The sequence below is a fragment of the Stenella coeruleoalba genome (genome assembly GCF_951394435.1).
Source record: "Stenella coeruleoalba genome assembly, chromosome: 20".
Lineage (NCBI taxonomy): Eukaryota > Metazoa > Chordata > Mammalia > Artiodactyla > Delphinidae > Stenella > Stenella coeruleoalba.
Window position 1 is genome coordinate 33,334,493 of NC_137166.1, and position 23,617 is coordinate 33,358,109.

At 52.6% G+C, this 23,617-nt stretch overlaps 1 protein-coding gene across 1 annotated transcript; it reads left to right on the top strand.

Annotated features, from left to right (window-relative positions):
• Positions 1–15,297: 15,297 nt before the first annotated feature.
• Positions 15,298–18,979, top strand: SNX20 (sorting nexin 20; the record flags this gene model as incomplete). Its single annotated transcript, XM_079906521.1, has 3 exons — positions 15,298–15,430; positions 16,896–17,047; positions 18,311–18,979. Exons 1-3 carry the CDS (start codon positions 15,301–15,303, stop codon positions 18,977–18,979), a joined length of 951 nt encoding a protein of 316 aa, XP_079762647.1. The 5' UTR covers positions 15,298–15,300.
• Positions 18,980–23,617: the final 4,638 nt, after the last annotated feature.

Sequence of the window (23,617 nt, forward strand, 5' to 3'; positions counted from 1 at the left end):
AGGCCTCCTTCTTGAGCCCACTGCCAAGCAGAGGAGTCAAGAGGGTAGAGGTGGGGAGAGGGGAGAGGAGAGAACAGGACAGGGTAGGAAGAGCTCTGGGCTTGACCCTGGAGTGGTTCTCAGCCCCATCACCACCCCTGCCCAGGTCCTAGGGAAAAGAACTACCACCCACCCCTCCGGAAACAGCCCAGAAATGGGGTCAGCACTCTCTTTCCAACCCAATGCCTGGAGGGCATGTGTGCAGCCAGAAATTAAAGAAGTTGAAGAGTTAAGATGAGATAGGACATTCCCTGCCCGTTTTACTCAGAGGATGCCTAAGGACGGACAGCTGTTCTCTCCTCAGCATCGGGAGAGCCTGGACCACCCTCCCCGCCCCGTCAAAGATCATTAGGCTTAGAGTAGGCATGGCCAAGTCATCTGCAGGCAGGCCTTGAGCAGGAAGGCAAGGCTGAGTGGCACAGGACTGGCAGGGCTAGATTTGCCCACAGATCCCACATCTCTCCCGGGGGAACCCCCGAAAAGATGGGCAGAAGCCAGAGGTGGCCAACCAGCTGTGAAGAGCTACACAATTCTCAGCAGTTCTGGCACAGAGCCTTCACCCTCCACCATTAGCTGCACTGGGAGACCCCACCAAGCCCAGTGATCTCTGACACACCCGCAGACGTGCCAGGCCACAAGTGGACAAGCTACAGGGAAGCAGGGGCCCTTCCCAAACACTCCGAGTCTGGGTCAGCAGATGGACGCTTGAGCCACACATATCCAACTCGTGATGTCAGGGCACCTGGAGAAAGAGGGAGGCCCAAGCCAGAAGGTTTGCTGCTCTATCTCCCCACCGGTAGCTGGGAAGTCCCAACTCTGTCCTGGCCTTCTTCCGGAAACCTCAGAGGTGGGAGAATCCCCAAGGGCCAATCTGGCCAGCACCCTGTCTCTAAGAAGGCATTGTTCTTTCCCATCTTAAACATCCAGGGCAGAGGACCTGGCCTGTTGCTGTCCTCACTAACCAGCACAGGAAGTTCCTCATTATGTTGAACCAAAGTTTTTCCTGCTTCAGTTTACATTGGGAATGGGAGAAAACAGATGTCCATTCATCACCTATCTCATAAAAACTGTCCCTAAAATCCTACCTCTTGCCCCTTTACTCCCTGCTCAGACTTCCCCTCTTCAGACTAAATCAGCCTCTCTCTGTTGCCTTTTCTTCTCTGCTTCAATTACTGCAACTTTGGAGTCATCGTAGCCTTTTCTCGAGGAAGGTGAGGCCTGTGCAAAGAAAAGGGCACTTCCTTGTTGAAACAGAGGGTCAAGTGGAAGGGGTAACCCACGTGGGCACCCCTTATCCCCAAGCCCAGGCCAAGCCCTGACATCGCCCTCCCTCCTGAGACACAGCCAGTCTGGTTTCTCTGGAGCCCTGAGCCGGTTGATTTCCTTAAGTGCTGAAATCTCAGCCCGCTGGGCCACTGCAGACAGAAGAGAGGGAGGCCCTGGAAGCTCAACCGAACTGTCCTGCTCTCAGCTGGGGCCACGCCCCTGCTGGGGCAGTGGACCCATCCCTCTCACTTCCTGCGGCATCCTCCATTCTTGCCCCCTTCACCGGGCTTCTCTCTGGGAGAGCAGTTCTCACCAGCACATACACATACTATACTTTCTGCATCTGACCCCATTTCTCTGCCCCCTTCACAGCAGGACTCCTTAGCTGTTGTCTATACTGCTGTCCTGAAGTTCTCCCCTCCTGTCCCCTCCGATCGTGTCCCCTTTGGCCGCCAGCTACTTCTGTCATGGTCACCAGTGACTTCCAGGTTGCTGGATTCTCAGCCCTCACCTCACTGGCTCCGCCAAAGGCATCTGTCATAATCACTCCCTCTTTCCTCCTTGAAGCACCTGCCTCATTGCCGTCCAGAACACCCCAACTCTCTGCTTTTTCCTCCCATCTCACTGGCCACTCTTTCTGTCTCCTTGGCTAGTTCCTAATGCTGGGAGCCCCAGAACTCTCTGGTGGGACCTCTTTTCTCTGTATCACTCTCCCTAAGTGAGCTTACCTGCTGTTATGGCTTTAAATACCAGCTATATGGTGATGAAGCCCCAAATTTTATTTCCAGCTCCAAGTTCCCCACTAAACTTTTTTTTTTTTTTTTTTTTTTGCGGTACGCGGGCCTCTCACTGTTGTGGCCTCTCCCGTTGCGGAGCACAGGCTCCGGACGCGCGGGCTCAGCGGCCATGGCTCACGGGACCAGCCGCTCCGCGGCACGTGGGATCTTCCCAGACCGGGGCACGAACCCGCGTCCTCTGCATCGGCAGGCGGACTCTCAACCACTGCGCCACCAGGGAAGCCCCCCACTAAACTTTTGCAACTGCCTAATGGACATCTTCATGTGGATGCCCAATAGGCATCGCAAACTTCACAAGCACAAAGACAAACTCCAGATCTTCCCCCTAAACAGGTCCCATCTCAGCCGATGGCAGCTCTAAACTTCAAGATGCGCAGCCCCCAAACCTCCGAGTCACCTTTGACTCCACCTTTCTCTCACATCCCAAATTCTATCACCCCCATCTTCAAAATATATCCCAAATCTGAAAATCTGATATTTTTTCATCACCTCTATGCCATGGGTAACAAGCCCCCACGGTCTCTACCCAGAATGACAGCAGTGGTCCCCTCACTGGTCCCCCCACCCTTCTGCCCTCACCTCCCTGCATTCTCTCTCCCATTCACAGCCAGATGAACCTGCTAACCCCTAGGTAAGAGCAGGTGACGCCTCTTCTCAAAGACCTCCAGTGGCTCTCAGTGTGCTTAGAGTGAAAACCAGAGCCCTTGCAGTGGCCATCGAGACCCCATGCAATGGATCCCCACCTCCCCACCCCTTATGTGTCTGCACTCATTTCCTACTAATCCTTCACTGGCTCCTCACCTACGCTGCTCCAGCCACGCTTGTTCCTAGAACAAGGCAGACCTGCTCCCACCTGTCATGCTTCTGCCCGAGGACCTTTGCATATGCTCTTCCCTCTGTGGGTGCACTGTCCTTTCCCCCAGTTATTCACATAGCTCCCCCCTCGCCTCCTTCAAGGCTTTGCTCGGTGGTCACCATCTCAGAGAGGCCCTCCCTGACTAAGCTATATAAAACCACAATACCCCCAGACCAATACCTCATCCCCTTTGCCTGTTTTATTAGTCTCCATAGCACTTCTTACCACCTGACATACCTTGTATTTACTTATTGGACTGCTGTCCAACTCCTTTCTAGAAAACCAACCCCATGAGGGCAGGGAATTTTGTCTGCTTTTTTCATTGCTATATCCCCAGTGTCTCATGCAGGGCACTGATCAAGATTGTGTGAATGAATAAAAGAATGAATTTACTCTGCATGGTTCCAGGAGGCAGAAGTGGAGCCAAGGGGTGGAATCTGCAAGCCACAGATTTTGACTAAATGAAGCCAGAGCTGCAGGACGCTGAACGGCGCTTCATAAGGAATGAGCTTCCCATCACTGAGCGTATGCAACAGAGGGATCCTGCACTATGTGGGAGGTCAGTAGGTTAGATGGGGTCCCTTCCTGCCTCAGATCTCAGAGTGCCAATTGGCTAAGGGGATCTGAGTAACCAAGAGAGGGGGAGAGTGATTGGGACAGGAGAGCAGAAGCAACCAGAATGTCACTCGGGTCTTCACCAAGGGGTCAGGAGACGGGTGACATGGCAGGCTTCTCCCCTCTATGGAACAAGGACCCTGTGGCCAGGGAACAGCCCATGGGGTGATGGAGCCCACCAAAGGGAGGAGACTAAGAGCTCCAAACGAGAGAGAGAAGCAAGAGCAAACTCAGGACCAAGGGTCCAGCTGTGGGAGGCCTCCCTGGAGGGGATGGAGGGAGGCTTTTGAGTTTGCTGCAAAGCAAGTAGGACCGGATGGCTGTTCCTCAACATTAGGAGAGAAGGAGAGGATGAACAGCACAAAGGATGTGATGCCGGCAGGCCCTGGTGTGGGGGTCTGGGCAGGGGTGGGATGCAGAATGGGCAGGGGTCTCCACACCCACCACGGGGGAGGAGGAGGAGGTAGGAGACCCCCATGAGAGTCACAAGGCCACAGGCAGGGTTAGAGATCATCCAGGCGCTCTCATTTATACCCACCCATCCACAAGCAAGGTGAAAATGGGGAAACTGAGGGAGAGAGGAGGGGACTGAACAGAGAGTAGCTCCCGCTCAGACCTGAAGCCTGGCCTCCTCATTCCCAGGCCGGCCCGGTGCCTCGAAACTTCAACCTGCATGTTCTGCCCCCACAAACCCCTCGATCCCCAAATCATGGTCTCTCTCCAGACCTCAGAGGCTCCTGGGGCAGAAGTTCTGCCCACTCTCCCAAACCCCCTCATCGTTTGTAGTCACAGCCCACCAGGAGGCTCCCCAACCTCGAAACACCCCCCTTTCCTTCCAGACCCCGGGACTCCCGAAGGGGAAACCGAGGCAGCCCCATCCTAAGGCTGGAGGCCTGGACCGCTCAGAAGTCAGATGTCCCAGTCCCGGGACCGGGACCCTCGGCACCTGCAGCCCCGGTGCGGGGTTCAGGACCACTCACCCCCGGCCCCCCGATTCCTCCCAGCAGCTCGAGTCTCGACTCCCCGGCTCAGCTCCAGCCTGGGCTGCGCGGGCGCTAGGCCCCGGCCCCGCCCCCGACGTGCCCCGCCCCCACTGCCCACCCTCTGCCTGGCAGCCCCGCCCCTCCCGAGAGAGCCAGCCGGACCGTGGGCGGCGGAGCACGCAGGGCAGAGGCAGGCTGGACGGCCTGTGCCGCGTGACCCGGGCCAAGTATGTCATCCTTCCTGAGCCACCTTTCAACCAGAGGGAATCGAAGAGCCTCTCTCACTCACACACACACACACACACACACACACACACACACACACACACACACACACACACACACACACACACACACACACGGAGGTATCCTGTGAATTGAAAAGCTAGGAAAGCTGTTGGGGTCAGTATTACCCAACGCACCCTTTGTGGGTCAGGAAGTTCATAGTCATCTAAAGTCTTACTCTTGTGAAGTCCCAGGACGGAGTTCTCTGGAGTGTGGTTCCGTGTTAGGTAACAGTGGACAGGGCATTTAAACTTCCTCTTTCTACATTTTTCTTTCCATTCTTCTAAGTTGAGGCAAGCCATCTCAGTTTAGTACTAATAGGGCTTGAACTCCTCTCTAACGCTGCCTAGTCTACTTGGCTCTGTGACATTATCTAACTAGAATTCACCAGCACTGTTTTGTTTACGTTAGATTTATTTTATTTTATGATTTCTTATTCCTGGCAAGTGATTGCTAGTTTTTCACTGAAGGTATTAATATAAACATTCCTTTTAAAACACTTGTAATTGGAGGCTTCCCTGGTGGCACAGTGGTTAAGAATCCACCTGCCAATGCAGGGGACACGGGTTCGAGCCCTGGTCCGGAAAGATCCCACATGCCGCGGAGCAACTAAGCCCATGCACCACAACTACTGAGCCTGCGTGCTGCAACTACCAAAGCCCATGTGCCTAGAGCCCATGCTCCGCAACAAGAGAAGCCACTGCAATGATAAGCCTGCATACCGCAACGAAGAGTAGCCCCCGCTCGCCACAACTAGAGAAAGCCTGCATGCGGCAGCGAAGACCCAACACACCCAAAAATAAATAAATAAAATAAAAATAAATTTTAAAAAAAATTTGTACTTGGAAAATTTTAAATATAAAGTCAATTTCAAGGAAAAAAACTGACATTGACGTAGTGCTTTACAGATACTAACTCATTTAATCCTACCTACAGGATATTGACTATCTTTACCCTAATTTGTAGAGGAAGAAACTGAGGCACAGAAAAGTTAATTACTTTATCCAAGTCATGACAGCGGAGCCGAGATTTGCCCCCCAGATGTCTGACATCAAAGTTCATGCTCAAAACCACTACCCCACACTGCCTCCAGGTAAATACCTGCACTGCTGGTGCACATTTGGTTGAGGCTGGGAAATGCTGGGTTAGAAGCACTGAATCTAACCCCAAGAAAATCATTCCAGATGGTGTACAGATCCGTCTGCAAGGATGTTCACCACCATCTTATCTATAACAGCAAAAAGCTGGAAGCCTTCTGAATGCCCAGTAATAGCAGATTACTTAAGAAAAGTAACAGAGCAACTGAACCTGGAAAACTTACCCGATTCATCTTCTCTTATACTCCACACTCAACCTGGAAGCAAATTTGTCAACCTGAGCTTCAAAACATATTCAGAATCAGCCACTTCTTACCATAGCCACTATTACTACTTGGGTCCAAATCACTGTCATCTCTCACCTGGCAAGAGCACCCAGCCATTCCCCATGATTCTAACTAGTCTCTCTTCAACCTCACACTGCGCAGCAGTCTCCACGCTGGTCCCCTGCTCCAAGCAGCCCACCCACCCATCAGTGTCCAAACCCTTCTCCAACCAGGCCCAAATGATGCACCAGTGTCCTTATAGCTCTTGGTCCCCCCACCTCTGTGCTTTGCTCACTCTGGGCCTCAGTGGGAGGCAACAGGTTGAATAGCATAGACTTTGGACTCCAACGAACTTGGATTTGAATCCCAGATCTCTATGCCTTTGGGCCAGTTATTTAACCTTGGCCTCAGTTTCCCTAACAGCTAAGTGGTGCTGACAATTCACTTAGATCTTGTCGTGAGGAGTACAAACATAGAGCTCGGCACAGAGTAAGCCCTAAACTCTGTATAATATGAATGTTATTTATTGAGCACTTACTATATGCCAGGCACTGTACTCTCATCCATCACACGATCCTCTTTATGGAATAGGTACTATTCTTTGTCCCCACACTTTTGAGATGAAGAGACAGGTTCCAAGAGGTAAATAATTTTCCTAAGATGACTCAGCTACAGGATGGTGGAGCTGGTAATCAAGCCCACATCTTTCTTTCACTCCTTTTGTTGGGACTTACCTATCCTTCAATGCCCACCTGCCTCCAGGTAGCTTTCCACTGTCCCCACGGAACTCTCCAGTCCTCTGAGCTACCAAGGAGCAGCCTGCCTGTGCTCCTGTTTGCTCTCGGCCTACATGGTGTTCTGTTTCAGCTCATGCGTCCATCCTGTTTTCTCACCAGACTGTGAGTCCTTGAGGGCTTGAAACATCCCTTCGCCATTGCCGGATCTCCACCTCTGGCCCAGTGCCTGGCCCAAGTTTGTTGAGTGACTTATTAAAAGAGAGACAATGCATGAGGGAAAGGCACAGCAGAGAAGGCATCTTTTTACTGAGCTGCCTCAAACCTGGGGAACCCAATGCACCTGGGGCCTTCGGACGGCCTCTGGTCTTACCCATCCCCATCTCAAGACCAGACCCACATTTTGTCCCCTTCCCCCACCTCCAGCCCTAACCAACTCCAAGCTCATCAGTGAGTCAGGCGGGTTTTGCTGCAGATCAGACACCCAACAAATCCAGCTCCCCTGATGGGTGGGCCTCCTCTTCTGCAGACCCCTTACTGTGTCTCCTCTCTTCTTCCCCTCCCCCATATGGTTTCTAGAATCACCTTCAGTTTCTCAAACCCTTCCCTTCTAGCCCCAAGCTTAAAAATTCCACTTCAGCAAAACAGAATATTCCACCAGCTGAACTTACTGTCTTTGAAAAACAGTTTCTCAATCCTCCGTCATTAGTTCACTCACAGCCAGCTCGCATCACCCTTCTTTTCAGATTAGAAAAAGGCGACCCCTTTACCTGAGGGAACGCAGGAGCCAGCTTGGAAAAGCAGAGTGAGGGCTGGATTTCAGCCCCACTCCTGCCCTCTTGAGGCGCTCTGGGCAGGGCACAAACCTTCAAACTACGTGCGATGGCCCTAAACTCCCAGGCAAACTCATCAAAGACTTTTTTTTTTTTTTTTTTTTTGTGTTACGCGGGCCTCTCACTGCTGTGGCCTCTCCCATTGCGGAGCACAGGCTCCAGATGCGCAGGCTCAGCGGCCATGGCTCACGGGCCCAGCCGCACAGGCTCCAGATGCGCAGGCTCAGCGGCCATGGCTCACGGGCCCAGCCGCTCCTCGGCATGTGGGATCTTCCCAGACCAGGGCACGAACCCGTGTCCCCTGCTTTGGCAGGCGGACTCTCAACCACTGCGCCACCAGGGAAGCCCAAAGCCTTTTACCTAAGCAAACAGATCTCCCAGGAACACAAGATGTTTGTGTCCTGCTGATAATTAAAGTTAGATTTTCTCCACATTTTAGCCATGAATTCTTACACAGATCAGAAGGACTGACAGAGCTTGTGTGAGGCCCAGGAAGGGCTGAGGTGTCTCCCCAGCCTGCAGTATAGAAATAGAAACCCACACTCCAGTCCCACCCCACCCCCGGCCCACCCGTCGCTCTGCTATGTCTCAGTATAACCACATCGGTGCCCCACAGCGCACTCATGTCTGTGGCCCTAATTTTAAAACCCTGCAGTATTAAGAACTTTTGAGATTTTTTTAAAAGCTAATGTTTGTATACCCAGCTATGGAAAAACAAGATTGACGTGACCAGGTTTTGCATCACCTACTTACGAACAAACACTTCACCAGTTTGGGTTTTCTTTGCCAGACACGTGGAGGCGCGCCTGTGATCAATCAATTCTTACTGAATTTCTCAAACGTGGCGTTTCAGTGTTGGAGTCCCAAGTTTTTCAGACACCCAGAGCAGCAGTGAGTGGTAGTTTACCGTATTGTTATCTGCCCAATGGGGAATGCTTTGGTGCCGGGAGGATGCTTAACTTAATCTCATGTCGCAATTAAGGAACTGACATTCAGAGAGGACAGTGGCCTGCCCAGGTCGCACAGTGAGTCAGGGCGGATCTGGAGTCCCAGCCCGATCTCCACTTCTCTGCGTTCGCCCACTCATTCATTCATTCACACAATTACCGAGCATCCGCTAGGTGGCAGGCGCCGCGGTGGGTACTGGGGACAGAACGCTGCCACAGACCGAGTCCCCGTGATCGAGGCGTCCCAGACGGGCACTAAACAAGTAAACAAATAAGCGAAACAATGATAGTTCTTGACGGGGGGTCAAGGAGGGCTGCACAAAGTAGAGACAATCGAGCTGCACCCTGAGGATGAGAGAGAAAAGAGGCTGTCGTGGAAGGAACCGAGACAGGACGTTGACGGCTGAAGGAATTGCAAGCGCAAAGGCTGTGAAGCACATTTGAGGAACAGAAAGTAGTCCAGATGGCTGGTGTGTGGTAAGTGATGCTGGGAGGGGTGCGAATGAGGTTAAGAAGGGAGCAACCACCGGATTACGGAGGCCTCAGCGGGGGGATTTGGGGGGGCTGGGTTTACTCGGAATGCGGGTGGAGGCCAATGAAGGGTCCAAGCAGGGTGAATTCTAGGGAAGACACCTAGACTCTGACTTGCCAGCACTTCCCTTCCTCAGTTCCCAAGGCCCCTTGGTGTCCCCTTTGGCTTCAGTAGTGCAGTGCGGGGATGCCCATTCCTGTCCCCCCCCACCATGACAGCGGGACCCTGCCTGTCTTTGTAGACATATAGAAGTCCTCTGCCACCTCGAGCCCTGTCCTGCAGAGAAAAGCCAACACCCGGCAGGTGGCCAAGTGTGGCCTCTCCTGGTTACTGTGGTCCAGCTAGGTCCTTCCTATGCAGGCCAGACGCTCCTGCGCGTCTGGGGGTTTCCAAAAAGCATCTCCCACCCTGAGAAGAGGAAGCAGTGGCTTCTACACACTCTTCCCCATGGTTGCTGGCTGGGGGTGAGAGGCACGCAGGGCTGCAGAGAAGGGCTCAGAGTCTACACTGGCATCTCGCAGGTTCCAGGCCCAGGAAAGGACTCAGAGAGGAGGAGAGACGGAGTTCTAGCCTCCCTCTATACAGAGCCTGCATCTTCACGCCACACCAGGTGTTCTATGGGGCAGTGCAAGGTGGAGGTGAACAGGATACGGCCCCTGTACCCCAGGGGCTCACCAGCTAGCAGGCCAGAGGCACACTACTGATGCCCCTTCCGCTGAGCTAAACAGACCCTGACATGTGTGGATACTCTTTTTATAACAGTGATGGCACTGCAAAGCAGTGGGATTGGACGGCCATTTCAATAAATAAGGCCAGTTGGTGAACATGTGGGGAGAAAACATGGACCTCTTACCTCACACCATACACAAAAATCTACTTACTCTAAGGGCATTATACTGCCGCAAGTAAGAAAGGCAAACTAGAAAGGTTTGAAGAAAAACAAGAATTGCCCGCCCTTGTACAGTGCTTACGAGATACCAGCATCGTCCTAAGTGCTTTGAGCATCTTAACTCATCTTAAGCCTCACAGCGGCCTGTGAAGTTGCTGCAGAAAGAACGATAAAGGAGTAATGTCCATGGTCTTACGGCATGACACCAGCTATGAAAGAAAAGATTGATACAGTTGAATGCTTTAAAGTTAGCAACTTCTATTTATCCAAAGACCCCATTATAATAGAGTATGCAAACCATAGGATGGGAAAGATATTATTGAGAAGCACATATACCCACATGAATACATAAAGAACACCTATAAACCATGAAGAAAAGAAGCCAATCAAACAAAGGAGCAATGGACTTGAACCAAAAAGGATCCTTCACCAAAAAGGATATAAGGATGGCAAATAAGCCCACGAAAAGATGCTCAACATCACCAGTCATTAGGGAAATGCAACTAAAAACCATGACGAGATACCACTACACACCCACTGGAATGGCTGAAACAAAAAATATTGACCATATCAAGTGTAGGTGAGGATGCAGAACGTCTAGAGCCTGCATACACTGCTGGTGGGATTGCAAAATGACACAACCACTCAGGAAAAGTGTCTGGCATGACTGAGTACAGCTGAAGCTATTCATACTCTGAGACCCAGTCATTTCGCTCCAGATAAATATGTGCATTGGATGAATGTGTAAGAATATTCCCAGCAGCACTGATCATGATGGCCCAAACTAGCAACAACCCAAAGGTGCACCAATAGACAAAAAAAAAAGGTAAGTACTGATATATTCAAGTAACGTAGCAATACAGCAGTAAAAAGGAAAAAGCTCTAGCGACACACAAAGACTGATGAATCTTATTCACATAAATGCGGAATGAAAGAAGCAAAGCACCAAAGCATACGAAGAGTATGTGTGGCTCAATTAATATAAAACTCAAAAATGAATCAAATGAAACGATTGTTTTGGGGTCTGTTAGTAGGTGATAAATTACAAAGAAAAGCAAGGGGGCTTCCCTGGTGACGCAGTGGTTGAGAGTCCGCCTGCCGATGCAGGGAACTCGGGTTTGTGCCCCGGTCTGGGAGGATCCCACATGCCGCGGAGCGGTTGGGCCCGTGAGCCGTGGCCGCTGAGCCTGCGCGTCCGGAGCCTGTGCTCCGCAACGGGAGAGGCCACAACAGTGAGAGGCCCGCGTACCGCAAAAAAAAAAAAAAAAAAAAGAAAGAAAAGCAAGGAATTGTTCCCCATCAAAATCAGGACTGGGGAGGGGAGGAATCATAGCTGGGGAGAGATACATGGTAGACTTCTTGGGGGCGGGGGGAGCAGGAGAGGTTTAATTTTTTGTCTTGTTCCAGCCTCCTGCACTCCAGGCCACAGTACGGTTGGCTACAAATCACGTAACTGCCCAGAGGTTTGGCTTCCCTGGTACTTTCTGGCATGTGGGATGCAGCTTCCGCCAGAGAAAGGCACTCTGAGTCTACCCGCCCCCAATCCGGCCCTGGCTCTGCATCCCACCAGCTCTCTGCTCCAAGCCTCAGTTTCCCCATCTGTCCTTAGAGCAGGATGGCCCCCATCATGCCTAGCTCAGTAGGGTAGGATAATGCACATTGAAGAGCTTTGGGAACTAAGGTCCGAAATGCCAGAGATTGTCAAGGACCCTGAGGGTCAGACAGGCTGATGTGGGAACTGAGATCCAGGCCCGCCCTGCCATGCTAGGTCCTGCCCAGCAGGGCGGCCTCAGACTGTTAGCTGAGTTCACTAGCATCTTTCATCAGCCAATGGGCTGGGGCAACCAGGAGCGGGTCACACAGCTTATTTCCTGTTTTCATACAGGGAACTTAGCAAAGTGGCAGCCACTGGCCTGCTCACCCAGAGCTTGGAACAGAGAGCTGAAGGGGGCCATGTGACATCCCTCCTGGACCCCTGGACACGCACAGGACCAGAGACCTCAGGTCAGTGTCTGACCCCAAGCTCAGTGGGCCTCTGCCCCCCTGTGGCCTGAGCCCCCGCCTCCTGTAACCGTCGCTCGCTACCTCTTGGGGGCAGGGTGGTAGGGAGAAGGGTTGGTGACAGATACGCAGGACTCCCCTCAGCGCATTGGGGCAGAGCAGGGAGCAGCTCCTCGACCCTCCATCTCATCAATGCCTTTTGAAGTACCAGATGCTTCTCCAACCTCTCTTGAGCCTGGGGAATAATCTACCAAACCTGTGTTTCTCAAAAAGTGGTACCAGGGAAAGCCTGTATCAGCACAGCCCTCGGGACTGGTGCAAAATGCAGAATCCAGGGCTCACCGCAGGACCTGCTAGATGGGACTCTCTGATGTTGGGAGCAGGAAGTCTGCCCCTCGGCACCTCCACCTCCACCCCCGCCCCTGAGGAAGTTCTGATATATGCTTACATTTGGGAGTGTGCCCATCCAGTGTCTAGGATCTTCTGTCTCCTAGGTTGGACCAGGGTGCTTTACTCTGCTGGAGTTTCACCCCTGATGGAATGTCCCCTCCTGCCCCCTCAGAGAGGTAGCATGGGCTCCGAAGGGGGCCCTGTGTGCCCATCAGAAGAAGCCTGGACATGGCAGGCATCCCTTAGAGGGAGAAGTGATGCTCAGGGCACCTGGGAAGGAAGGAGCAAGGGTGACTGCTCCCGGAGCTGGATGGTGGAGGGGCTGGGCAACTGCTGTCCGCTGGGCCAAGGACAGGCCCTCGAGCCAGGAGTACCAACACTTGTCATATTTTGTCGTAAAGCCTAGAAATCTTTGCTCTGTGGGGTGTAGAGATGGGAGGGAAGGGCCCACAGGACACCATGTATAGCTGTCCCCAAGGAGCTCTTGGAGTCACAGGATTGCTTTCCCCATTTCACAGATGGGAAAACTGAGGACTAGAGACTCCATAGATGCACCAGTGACCACTTTCTCTCTGCCGCTTTCCAGTTTCAGCCGATCCCATGAAAGAAAACCTAAGGGAGCTGGCTTTGGCTGCTGAACTTGATATTTATTCTAAGCTCTGCATTCATGCTCAGCTTTGCCAGGTCTTTCCTGGGATACCCAGCCAAGGCCATCACTCCTGGGGTCTCATGGGGTCTCTAGGCAAACAGTGCCCTGCTTCTGACCTGGCACCAGCTGCCTGATCAAGACAGCAGAGCTGGAAGGGCTGGGACCACTGAGGCCAATTCTACTCGCCATCACCCATTTTACAGATGAGCTAACTGAAGCAGGTACATAGGAGTGCCCACAGGAATCACTGAGCCCCCAAGAGTCCTGGCTACCCGAAATCCGTTGGATAAGAGTGTGTGGACCACTTGCTGTCTTGCCTGGGCACCTACCAGAATATAGGGAACCTGTTCCTAGCCATCCATCATCTAGGACAGGGTTGGTGGCCACACCTCTCAGGTGGGGAAACCGAGGACTGGAGATATTAAATAACTTGCCTACGGACCCACAGTTGGTCAGGACGGAAGACCCGACTCCTCAAGGGGAGAAAGCTATAGGGTACTCAAGCGTGTGCAGCCCTGGTCCAGCCATGCCCTGCTCTGTGCCTCAGTTTCCCATCTATATAGGATGAGGCTGGACAGAGGGTCCCTGAGAGCCCCCCACTGGACACCAGCACAGAGCCCCCTGGAGGATGCCCCCAGGGTTCCTTTCACCTGACACAGCAAGAGCACGTTAAGAAGGAGGTCAGGTCACTTGCACCCTTCTTATTTTGAATTTCTGTGCCTAAATGGTGCCCCAGCTACTCACTCCATCTGAGCTGATGTTTTGTTTTGGTTTTTTTTTTTCGGTACGCGGGCCTCTCACTGCTGTGGCCTCTCCCGTTGCGGAGCACAGGCTCCGGACGCGCAGGCTCAGCGACCATGGCTCACGGGCGCAGCCGCTCCGCGGCATGTGGGATCCTCCCGGACCGGGGCACGAACCCGCGTCCCCTACACTGGCAGGCGGACTCCCAACCACTGCGCCAACAGGGAAGCCCCTGAGCTGATGTTTTAATTGGCCCTTTTTCTAATTTGTCTCAGACATTTTAACTTGTATTCCAACTCACATCTTCATTCAGCCATTTATTTCTCAAATATTTCCTAGAGCATCTATCACGGGTCAGGTACTAATAAAAGGGACTAATACGTTATCTGGTGTGTGCGCAGCCCTGATCTGGTGCCTGACTTAACACTCACACCAGCTTCGTGAAGGTTATTGTGCCCCTTTTGCAGGAAACTGAGGCTCCGAGAAGTTAAATAACTTCCAGGCACCGGCTCATCTTGTTCACTTACCTGGGTCACAGACAGAGTTATGCATAAAATGAACCCCAGGACTCCCGCTGCCTACCCTCCCCTGAGTACCAGGGAGACGATTCTGAAGTCAGACCAGCCTGCGTTGGTGCCCTGCCCACCATTTACCAGCTCTCGATCCTGGGCAGCTCAAAGTCTCAGTTCTTTCACCATAAAATGGAGACAAAAGCCTCCTACCACGCACAGCTTCAGATGAAGTGAGGGGGTGGGTGTTGAGTGCAGAATGTGTAGCGTGCACACCACAGGCATTGGCTTGGCTGGCTGGTCACGCTCACGAGCCACGTGACTCGGGCTAAACCTCCGTTGCCTTATCTGTTATTGGAGTCCCGATAGATTATCGTGGGTGTCAAATCAGATAGTGGCTGTGAAGAGCCTGCGTGTATGTGAAGTGGGTATAACAAGTTGTTAGTAAATGTTTGCTTCAAGATGAAGGGAGAGAAAAGGGAAGGATACATTCCAGCCTCCTTGCTTTGGACACTGAGATTTTGTTTACACGTGTAATATGAAATGAAATATTGGTTTTTCTGGACAAGCCAGCAGCTCTCTCTCAAGTCATCATTAAGCTACTACCTTTGCTTAAAGTCATCTCATTTAAAATTCAGAGCAACTCGATAATATAAGGATGCTAACTCTAAGAGAAGGTCATGCTCAGCCTGGGAGCGATCAGTCCAGCAAAGAGCCAGGCCCAGGTTTCACATCTGACAGTCTGGCGGATGGCTAGGTGGGCAGTGGAGGGCTCAGCAGTGGGGACTGTGGAACTCACCAGGACCCACCAGGAACCCCAACACAAGTGGGCACTCACTGTTCTCTCTTGTTTTCCTGGCAGCCTTGGAGCATGGCAAGTCCCAGGCACGCCAGGAGCCCTGGATGGACAACACCCATAGCCCAGTGCATGGCAGGGACCAAGCCGAAAGCATCAGCCCCTGGCCCAGACCTCCCACGTCCAGGACCTGAAGAGCACTTAGGTGGGCTTGAGGCTTGGGGCTTGGTCGGGGGGATAGAGGTTTGAAGACATTTGAAATACAAATGTGCATACTTCAGTGGATGCCGTGAGAAACAAGGCAGCTCACTTAACTTGTGTTATCCCGAAGTGGACACTGAGACAGGGATTCGGTGCGAGTGGTTTATCCAGGAGACAAGGCCAGGAGGTATGGCAGGGGAGTGGGCAACCGAGGAAAGGAAGGGCAGGAAACCAGTACGGGATGTCGATGAAAAGATTACCACTGTGGGCAACTCGGGCTCTGTCCCAATGGGGGTTGTCTGGGAGACCGTATGGATCACAACTTAGAGCTGTCCCATCCCGGCGGCGAGGAGGCCAGCCTGCTATCCCCTGGTCCAATCCTCCATTGGCAGAGGTACGCTCCACAACGTGCTGCAATGGCCCAAGAAAGCCCTCACGGGGAGAGTCCCAGGTGCTTCCGAAAGAAGCCAGTGGGATGTTCCACAACAGTCAATGCCAGTGAGGGGGCATGGCCGGGCACTGACAGTGTCTGCTATAGCGCCAGCTCCTGGAGCAAACATCTGCCATGTGCATGCAACCCTTCAAGATGTGCTGGCTGACCGCCTGCTCTGCTCCTGGCCCTGTGCAGGCACTGGGGAAGCAGGAACAGTCAAACACCGTGCTGGCCTTCAAGTTTAGTAAGGAAACGGATCTGTAGAAAACAATGTAAGATGCCATGGAAAAGGCACAGGGACAAGGTGGGAGGCTCTCATTCTAACACCAAAGGGCAGTTGAAATGATATATGGGTTGGGTCTTGAAGGACACATTGGAGAAGGGCTCCTGGGACACATGTCCCTTGAAATAAAATGTACAGTGGTTTGTGCATTTGGGGAGAGGAAGGATTCTAAGCTTTCCCAAGATTCTCAGAATGGCCTAGGGCTCAAGTGAGGTTTAAGAAACACTTCCTTTTTGAGGCAGGGAAAGAGGATGGCATTTGAGGCAGAAGAAGTGGTATGTGCAAGAAAAAGCAGGGAGCGTGGGACATGAGAGGAGAGAGGAAGGGCCGACCGAGCTGGACCTGGAGCCCAGCATCCTCAGAGCTCCCCCCACCATCCGCTGGTGTGCGCTCAGTCGACAGTAGGGAGGGTGGAAACCCACCAGCCACATCCCTGCTCTTCCGGAGCATGGGGTTTCGCAACAGGCAGAAGTGGACGACGTACCACAAACACACTGCATTTCACCACCAAGAAGCCTCTTGGGGACGCTGGGCTCTTCCAGGTTGCCCATGGCGAGATGGATTCAGCCAGGTTGGGTGTAGGGGTCTGACTGATGCCCGACTGGGTCTATCCAGGGTGGAAAGGAGGAGAGGGATAATCACAGCGTTTCCAGATTCCCACGGCTCATCCCAGACAGACCCAGCCATCTCCCCAAGTCCTTGCCCCCAAAGCACACTGACCTGCGCTAGTCCTTAAGAGTGTGGTCCTTCCAGATGCCCATGACAGCCAAAGCTCCAACTCCAGCATGACCACGCGGGAGCTGCAGGAGTACTGGCGGACCCAGAAACGCTGCTGGAAGCACGTCAAACTGCTCTTCGAGATCGCTTCCGCCCGCATCGAGGAGGGGACAGTCTCCAAATTTGTGGTAAGCAGAGACCAAAAAGTGATGGCGCGCCTTCACGGCCCCCTTCCCGGTCCTGGGCAAGGCTGGTTGCGCCTCAGTCTCCCTGACCAGGAAATGGATTGACACACTTTAACTCACAGAAGTCTTCTGGCAAAAAAACGGTCCAAAAGTGAGATTTCACGCTCAGCACCGTGACGGCTGGAGAGTCAAGGTGCCTAGCCTAAGAAGCAACTGCCCAGTTTAATCCCATGTTACCCGGTATTATCATCTGTGTCCCTTCTTCATTGTTTTTGATATCCTCATATCATTTTTATTATGTACCTCAGTTTTTCTTTCAAGTGGATCACTGTTTAAAAACACTGAATGGATTTATTTCAAAGGGAAATACCTTCAATGGAAAACCAGTATCACACGGCATAAGAAAAGGTCATTATAAAAGTAAATACAAGGAAAGCTCAGGGCTGTTATTAAATTCTAGCTGGTTACCATGGCAGGCGGAAAGCTGGGCTTGGGGCTGTTTTTCTTTGGAATGGAATTTCAGCCTATGTTGGGGGAGAGGTTAATGACTATGGAAGAGCCACACAGCCTTTCTTTGCCCCCCACCATTCCCCAAATGGGAGTGGAGTAATAATAATAGCTGACCCTGAGTGCTGACTGCACGTCATGGTTTCAGTGCATTGATTCATTTAATCCTCACCCAGTGAGGCAGGCTACTATCCTCATTCTCTGGATGAGAAAACGGAGGCTCAGAGAGGTTAAAGTACCTACCTAAAACCACACAGCTAGACCGTGGTGGGCTGGAATTATAACCCAGGCAGTCTGCGCCCTTAATCAGCATTCTCTTGAAAGAGAAGAGAAGAGAATAGTTTTCTTACTTATAACATCACTGCCAGTATATCACCTAAAACCATCTCCCAGGAGTTCCACACCTGGAAAACACAGATCTTATTAATTCAAGCCTCCCAGTTCAGGAACCTGAGGCCCAGTTTTGACCACCAAAACCAAGAACGCCCCAGGTCCCCCGCACGGCAGGTTCCTGTATGGCCTTTCTACCCCAGGATGCCTCCACGTCGCTGTGTTTGTTATTCTCCGGTTGACTCTTGTCACGATTCGCTGTTACAGCTCAGCAAAGGCTAATGGCAATTTAAAACAGAATTGCAGAAAACCAGCCCCCATTTCCAGGGTATGCTTTAAGGTCATCGTTATTTTATTTCCCGGGCTCTCTCTGTCAGTTCAAACCCTCCGTGACAGTGTAGTCAAAGGCCCTCTCTCTTTGCACCGCAGATGTACCAAATCGTCGTCATCCAGACGGGGAGTTTTGACAGCGACAAAGCCATCCTGGAACGGCGTTATTCAGACTTCGAGATGCTCCAGAAGAAACTCCTAAAGACCTTCCGGGAAGAGATCGAAGATGTCGTCTTCCCCAAAAAGCACCTGATGGGGAACTTCACCCCGGAGATGATCTCCGAGCGCAAGCTGGCCCTCAAAGAGTACCTAGGTCTGCTCTACGCCATCCGCTGCGTGCGTCGCTCGCGCGAGTTCATCGACTTCCTCACGCGGCCCGAGCTGAAGGAGGCCTTCGGCTGCCTGCGCGCGGGGCAGTACACCAAGGCCCTAAACATCCTGGTGCGCACGGTGCCGCTACAGGAGAAGCTGACGTCCCACTGCCCCGTGATGGTGGTGCCGTCCCTGTGCGCCATGCTGGTGTGCCACCGCGACCTGGAGTGCCCCGCCGAGGCCTTCGCCGCCGGGGAGAGGGCTCTGCAGTGCCTGCAGGCCCGGGAGGGCCACCGTTACTACGCCCCGCTGCTGGACGCCATGGCCCGCCTGGCCTACGAGCTGGGCAAGGACTTTGTGTCCCTGCAGAAGAGACTGGAGGAGAACCAGCTCCGGAAGCCCGCCCCCCGGGGCTTCACCCTGAAGGAACTCACCGTCCAAGAGTATCTGTACTGAGCCACTCCCCGGGGAAGCTGGAGAACTGGGGATCACCATGGCTCGTGGGCTTTTGGGGGTTGATTCTGAGCGGAAAGAGCCACTTTGGGCTCTAGCTTGTGGGATGACTTTGAACAAGCCCCTCCTCTGGTCCTCCGTTTCCCCATCTATGTTAAGCGGAGATGCTTCCGGGCATCCTTGGAAGCCTCTACTTGTGTCCTGTGTCCCCTTCATGCCAGGCCCACTTCGTCTCAAAACCACAAACCCAGCCGCCAAAACACTGGAGAGTCATATCAACCTTACTGGGGTTTCTGTAGGTAGCTGGAGGAGAGGTTTAAACTGCACATCACAGACAGAGCTTGATCCATTTCCTCAGAGACATCTCTCTTTAGCTGCCCTGAGGCTTTCCTCTTTGTTCCTCCCCCTCAACCTTGCTGGTAAGTATTCCCACCTATCATCCTAAGTATTCTAGCTCTTCCCTGGTAGGCCCAACTCAGCAAGACAAAAGGTCACCTACTGCTCCTCAAAGCCAGCTTTGTCCCCAGGATGAGCCATACGTCATCCTTTGAAGGGCGAGAGGATCCTGGGCTAGAACCAGCAATCATTGCCTGGGGTTGGTTTCCATTTGTAAGGCAACTGTCCCTTGAATGGACTTTCTGGATTACGTAGACATAGCCCTGACAGGAGGTGGGACCTCTGGGTAGAAGAGATTGAATGCTCGACGCCTCCCCATCTGAAGGACAATGGATTGGGATGCCCTTAACCGAAGTCTGCTGTCAGGCCCCCCAGGTGAAGTGGATTCTGGGCCAGTGACCTGGGTTCAGCGCAGGGCAGGAGTTGATGGTACAGGCTGGTTTGGACCCCATATGCCTATCAGGCTAGTAGTCCCTGAAGATCTAAACCATGTGGCTGAGGTTATTATCAGGGTGAGGCTGTAACTTGGGAACCGTAACCTGGGGCGCCACACTGGCCTGAACCAAGATCTAGCTCAGCAAAGAGCAGTGGGCAAGCATTCACTGAACTACACCGAACATATTCAACAGCAACACCATGTGGCAACACCTGGAGTGGCCCAACCAGGCTCCTTCCTGGAGGTTAGACACAGACTGACACCTTCAGAAAAAGAAAGTTTTCAAGTATCTCAATTTACTCCAGGAGAAGGACACTTTAAGTGGGAGAGATTGGATTTCTTGGAAATCTGGGCAGGTGGATAATTAAAGTGTTAAACGGAAAAATAAAAAGAGCTGCAATTCTTTTGTAATAGTAAAGAAGATCATATTGATTTTACAAGTCATTTCATCAAATACAAAATGCTGCTGTCAACTGTTAGACGCACCAAATATTCACTAAGAAAGAAAAAAAAATGCCCAACATGGGGAGTTTAGTAGGCGTTTCCAGCAAAAAGCTGGGAGACAAAAAAGAGTTAGCTCCCAATGTAATGGTCCACGTAGAATAAACCTGCCTTGTAGAAAGGGACAGTGAGGAAAGGCATGAATCAAATTTGACACTGAGTGGAGAGTGCGGACTCTAGAACTGGAACTGCAAACTGGTACTCACCCAGGTTTGGGGTCTAAACACACACAGTGTGGTCCCAAATCCTCAAGCTGAGAAGTCATGGTAAAGAGGTTTCAGATGCAGGTGTTTCAGGTACCTTGCACCACAGATGCAAATTCTGAAGGAAGTGAACATAGATCCAGGCCAATAGAGAGGAAGATGCCATTGACTTCAGAGGTGCTAAAGCGCAGGGGGTGGAGGGTGACTGTGCATCTGAAAATCACATATATATAGTGTACTTGTGTGTGGTGTCGAGACAGAGGAAAAAACCTTACGCAAGGTAAAAGGGAACTAAGAAATCATATGGGGGAGTTTCCCATCAGTACCCTTAAAGAAGGGCTGGGTACCACAGAGTAAGGAAAAGGACTTACTCTGGCTTCTGAAAAGGGCCCACCCACAATGCATAGCTTCAGGCCTCCCACGTTGTCTCCTCCTGGTGATGCTAGATGCTGCCCTCCCAGTTCTTTTGATGGCCTTGGCCTGTAGGTCCACTGGTGTTTCTTCAGGCCACGCACAGTGTGTCTTCATCCACTCCGGGTGTCCAACGGCCTCTCCTCCTGACATCTCCCTTTGCCGCAGAAGTCTGAGACCCGCTCATTTCTTGAGTTCCTGGAACAAGTCCTTGAATTCCTCAACCCCTCCTCCAGGAAGCTTTCCTTGTGGCCCACTGTGACCCCACCAGGGTACCGCACTTCCCTGTTTGCCTGGACCCTCTCCCACCCGACAGTATTGCTAAGTCTTTCTTTCCAGGGAACTCTGGAGTGGTGGTAGCTGGGATTGGACCCTTTTCTCCTGACTTCTCAAAAGTTGAGCCCACAGGAAAGGTGAGAGGCACTTGCCCTCAATGCTCAGGGTGGAGCCCCGGACCAGAAGCATCTGTGTCACCTGGAGCTTATGAGACAGGCAGAATCTCAGGCTCCACCCTAGACCTTCTGAACCAGAATCTGCATGTTAACGAGATTCCCTCACCCACCTTCTCCTTCCTGCCCCACGAAGGTGATTCCTCTGTACGCAGGTTAAAATTTGAGAAGCCCCATGTTGAATTGACTTGACAGTGGCCTTGAGGAAAACCATCCACAGAGCCTGGGCAGTCTGCCATCTGGGTTCCTCCCTGCCCCACCTCCTCCCAGCCCAGGCCCTCGCTGGTACACATGCTTCAGCCCAGGGCCCGAGCAGCTCTTGCTGGGAGCACCATGCCAGCCACACCCACACCCGGGGACCTGCTCTGGGCACTTGGCCCCGGAGCCTGAGGGGGGCCAGTTCACATGAAGGTCTGCTCCAGCAGCCTCTGGCTCCTGCTGGACGTGACACAGAGCCAAAGGTCTCCCTTTGGACGGGATTTGTCATCCTTGTGAGACCCCATGCCTGGGATGCTGGCAGGTCTCTTACCCCCAAGCCAGGATGGGGAAACGGTTACTACCAGGGGCTCCCCAGCATTTTTGGAGCCCTACTGTGTGTCTAGGCTTCTCTGATTACTGGTGGTCCAGCTCTGCCCAAGAGATATTCTTATCCCACTTAACAGACAAGGACACAGACACCCTGAGAGGTTAAGTGACTTACCCAAGGTCACACAGCCAACAACAGGTAAAGCAGGAAATTAAGTGCAGGCCTGTGTCACCCCCAGCCTGTGCTCTCTCACATGGTGAGACAGGGGCAGCTCCAGGACTGGGGTGTCCACATCAAAGTGATATAGTATGGCAGGCTGGGCAGACAGAATAATCCCGGGTTGGGATTCCAAGAGGCGACGGGGGGTCACCCAGCTGGACCTGGGGGGCACAGGATCAGTACTGAGGCCTGAGCCAGGGCGGCTAGGCTGCTAGCCAGGAGGCTCTGTTCAGGGTGGGCTCCAGCCCCATTGCCTACATTCCCTTAGCTCAGCAATGGTCTCCTAGCTGTAACTCTGCTTTGGAGCAGCAAATTCAGCTCCAGTTCCACTTGCTGGGGACAGGAAGCTCCCACCGTGTCCCCAGACAGACCCTCCTGGGCTCCTCCAGAGCTTCCTGTCCTCCTGCAGCTGCCTTCCCAGAATCCTCCCTGGGGGGCCAACAGCGCTGCCATCTGATCTAGCATCCACCAGCCATCTTCCTTCTAGCAGTCTCCTTTTACGCATGTAAATGGATTTGAAAAAGAAACTTCCTATTACAACCCTCCATGGAAAATCAGATTCACCTGCTATAATGAGAGGGTAGCTATAAAAATAAGCACAATGAAACCTCTCGCTGTTATTACAACTCTGCGGCCTTTGTCTGAGACAGGCCTTGAGTTTAAGGCCGCCAGATGTCCTCTGTTAAAAGAGACAGAGACAAGCCTTGGAGACCTGTCAGCACCACGTTGAGACTGCTCTCTGATTTACTCAGAAGGAATGGAAAATACCGCAAAGGGAAATCAGCTTCTGACCGCACGGGCTGAATCATGCGAAGTTCTCTGTGCGTTGTCTCAGACTAGTTGGGGCCTTGCTCCCTCTCCTGGGCCCCGTGGCCCCGATCCCCGTCCCATGCCCTGTATCAGCCCTGCTTGATCAGTCGTGGGCCTGGTTTCGGCTTTGGCTGACATCCTTGGTTTTCCTCACCCCACCTGGGAGGTGGCACCCAGGCTCCAGTTCTGGGCTTCACACCCTGACATCAGGTAAGACCCACAAATGGAGGGAGAGTTCTGGTTCGGTCAAAGCCAGAACCTGCAGTGTGTCCTCTACTTGGTGTCACTGTGTCCCCTGGTAAGAGCCAAAATAATGCCCCTCCCCGGAAAAGGCCCTGCACAAGCCCCACTGGCCCAGTCAGCAGAATAGGGCCCCTCACCAGCCTTACCCATACACCGTGTACATTCTCCTCTCTCAGTAAACAACGACTCCTACTCTATGCCAGACCCTGTGAAGAGCTGGGGACGCAGCGGTGAACAGGACAGACTGGGTCCCTGTCCTCATGGAGCTGAAACATCAGAAGGGAGACACTTGCAGAGCAAACTGAAGCTGGGACAGAATGGTCTCCCTCAGCCAGATGGTCAGGGAGGGCTTCTCGGAGGAGGAGGTGTTTAAGGGAGCCATAGGGGAGGCTGAGGAGGCAGCCACCGCAGCGTGGGGAGGGGAGAATTTTAAGCAGAGGGAAAGCG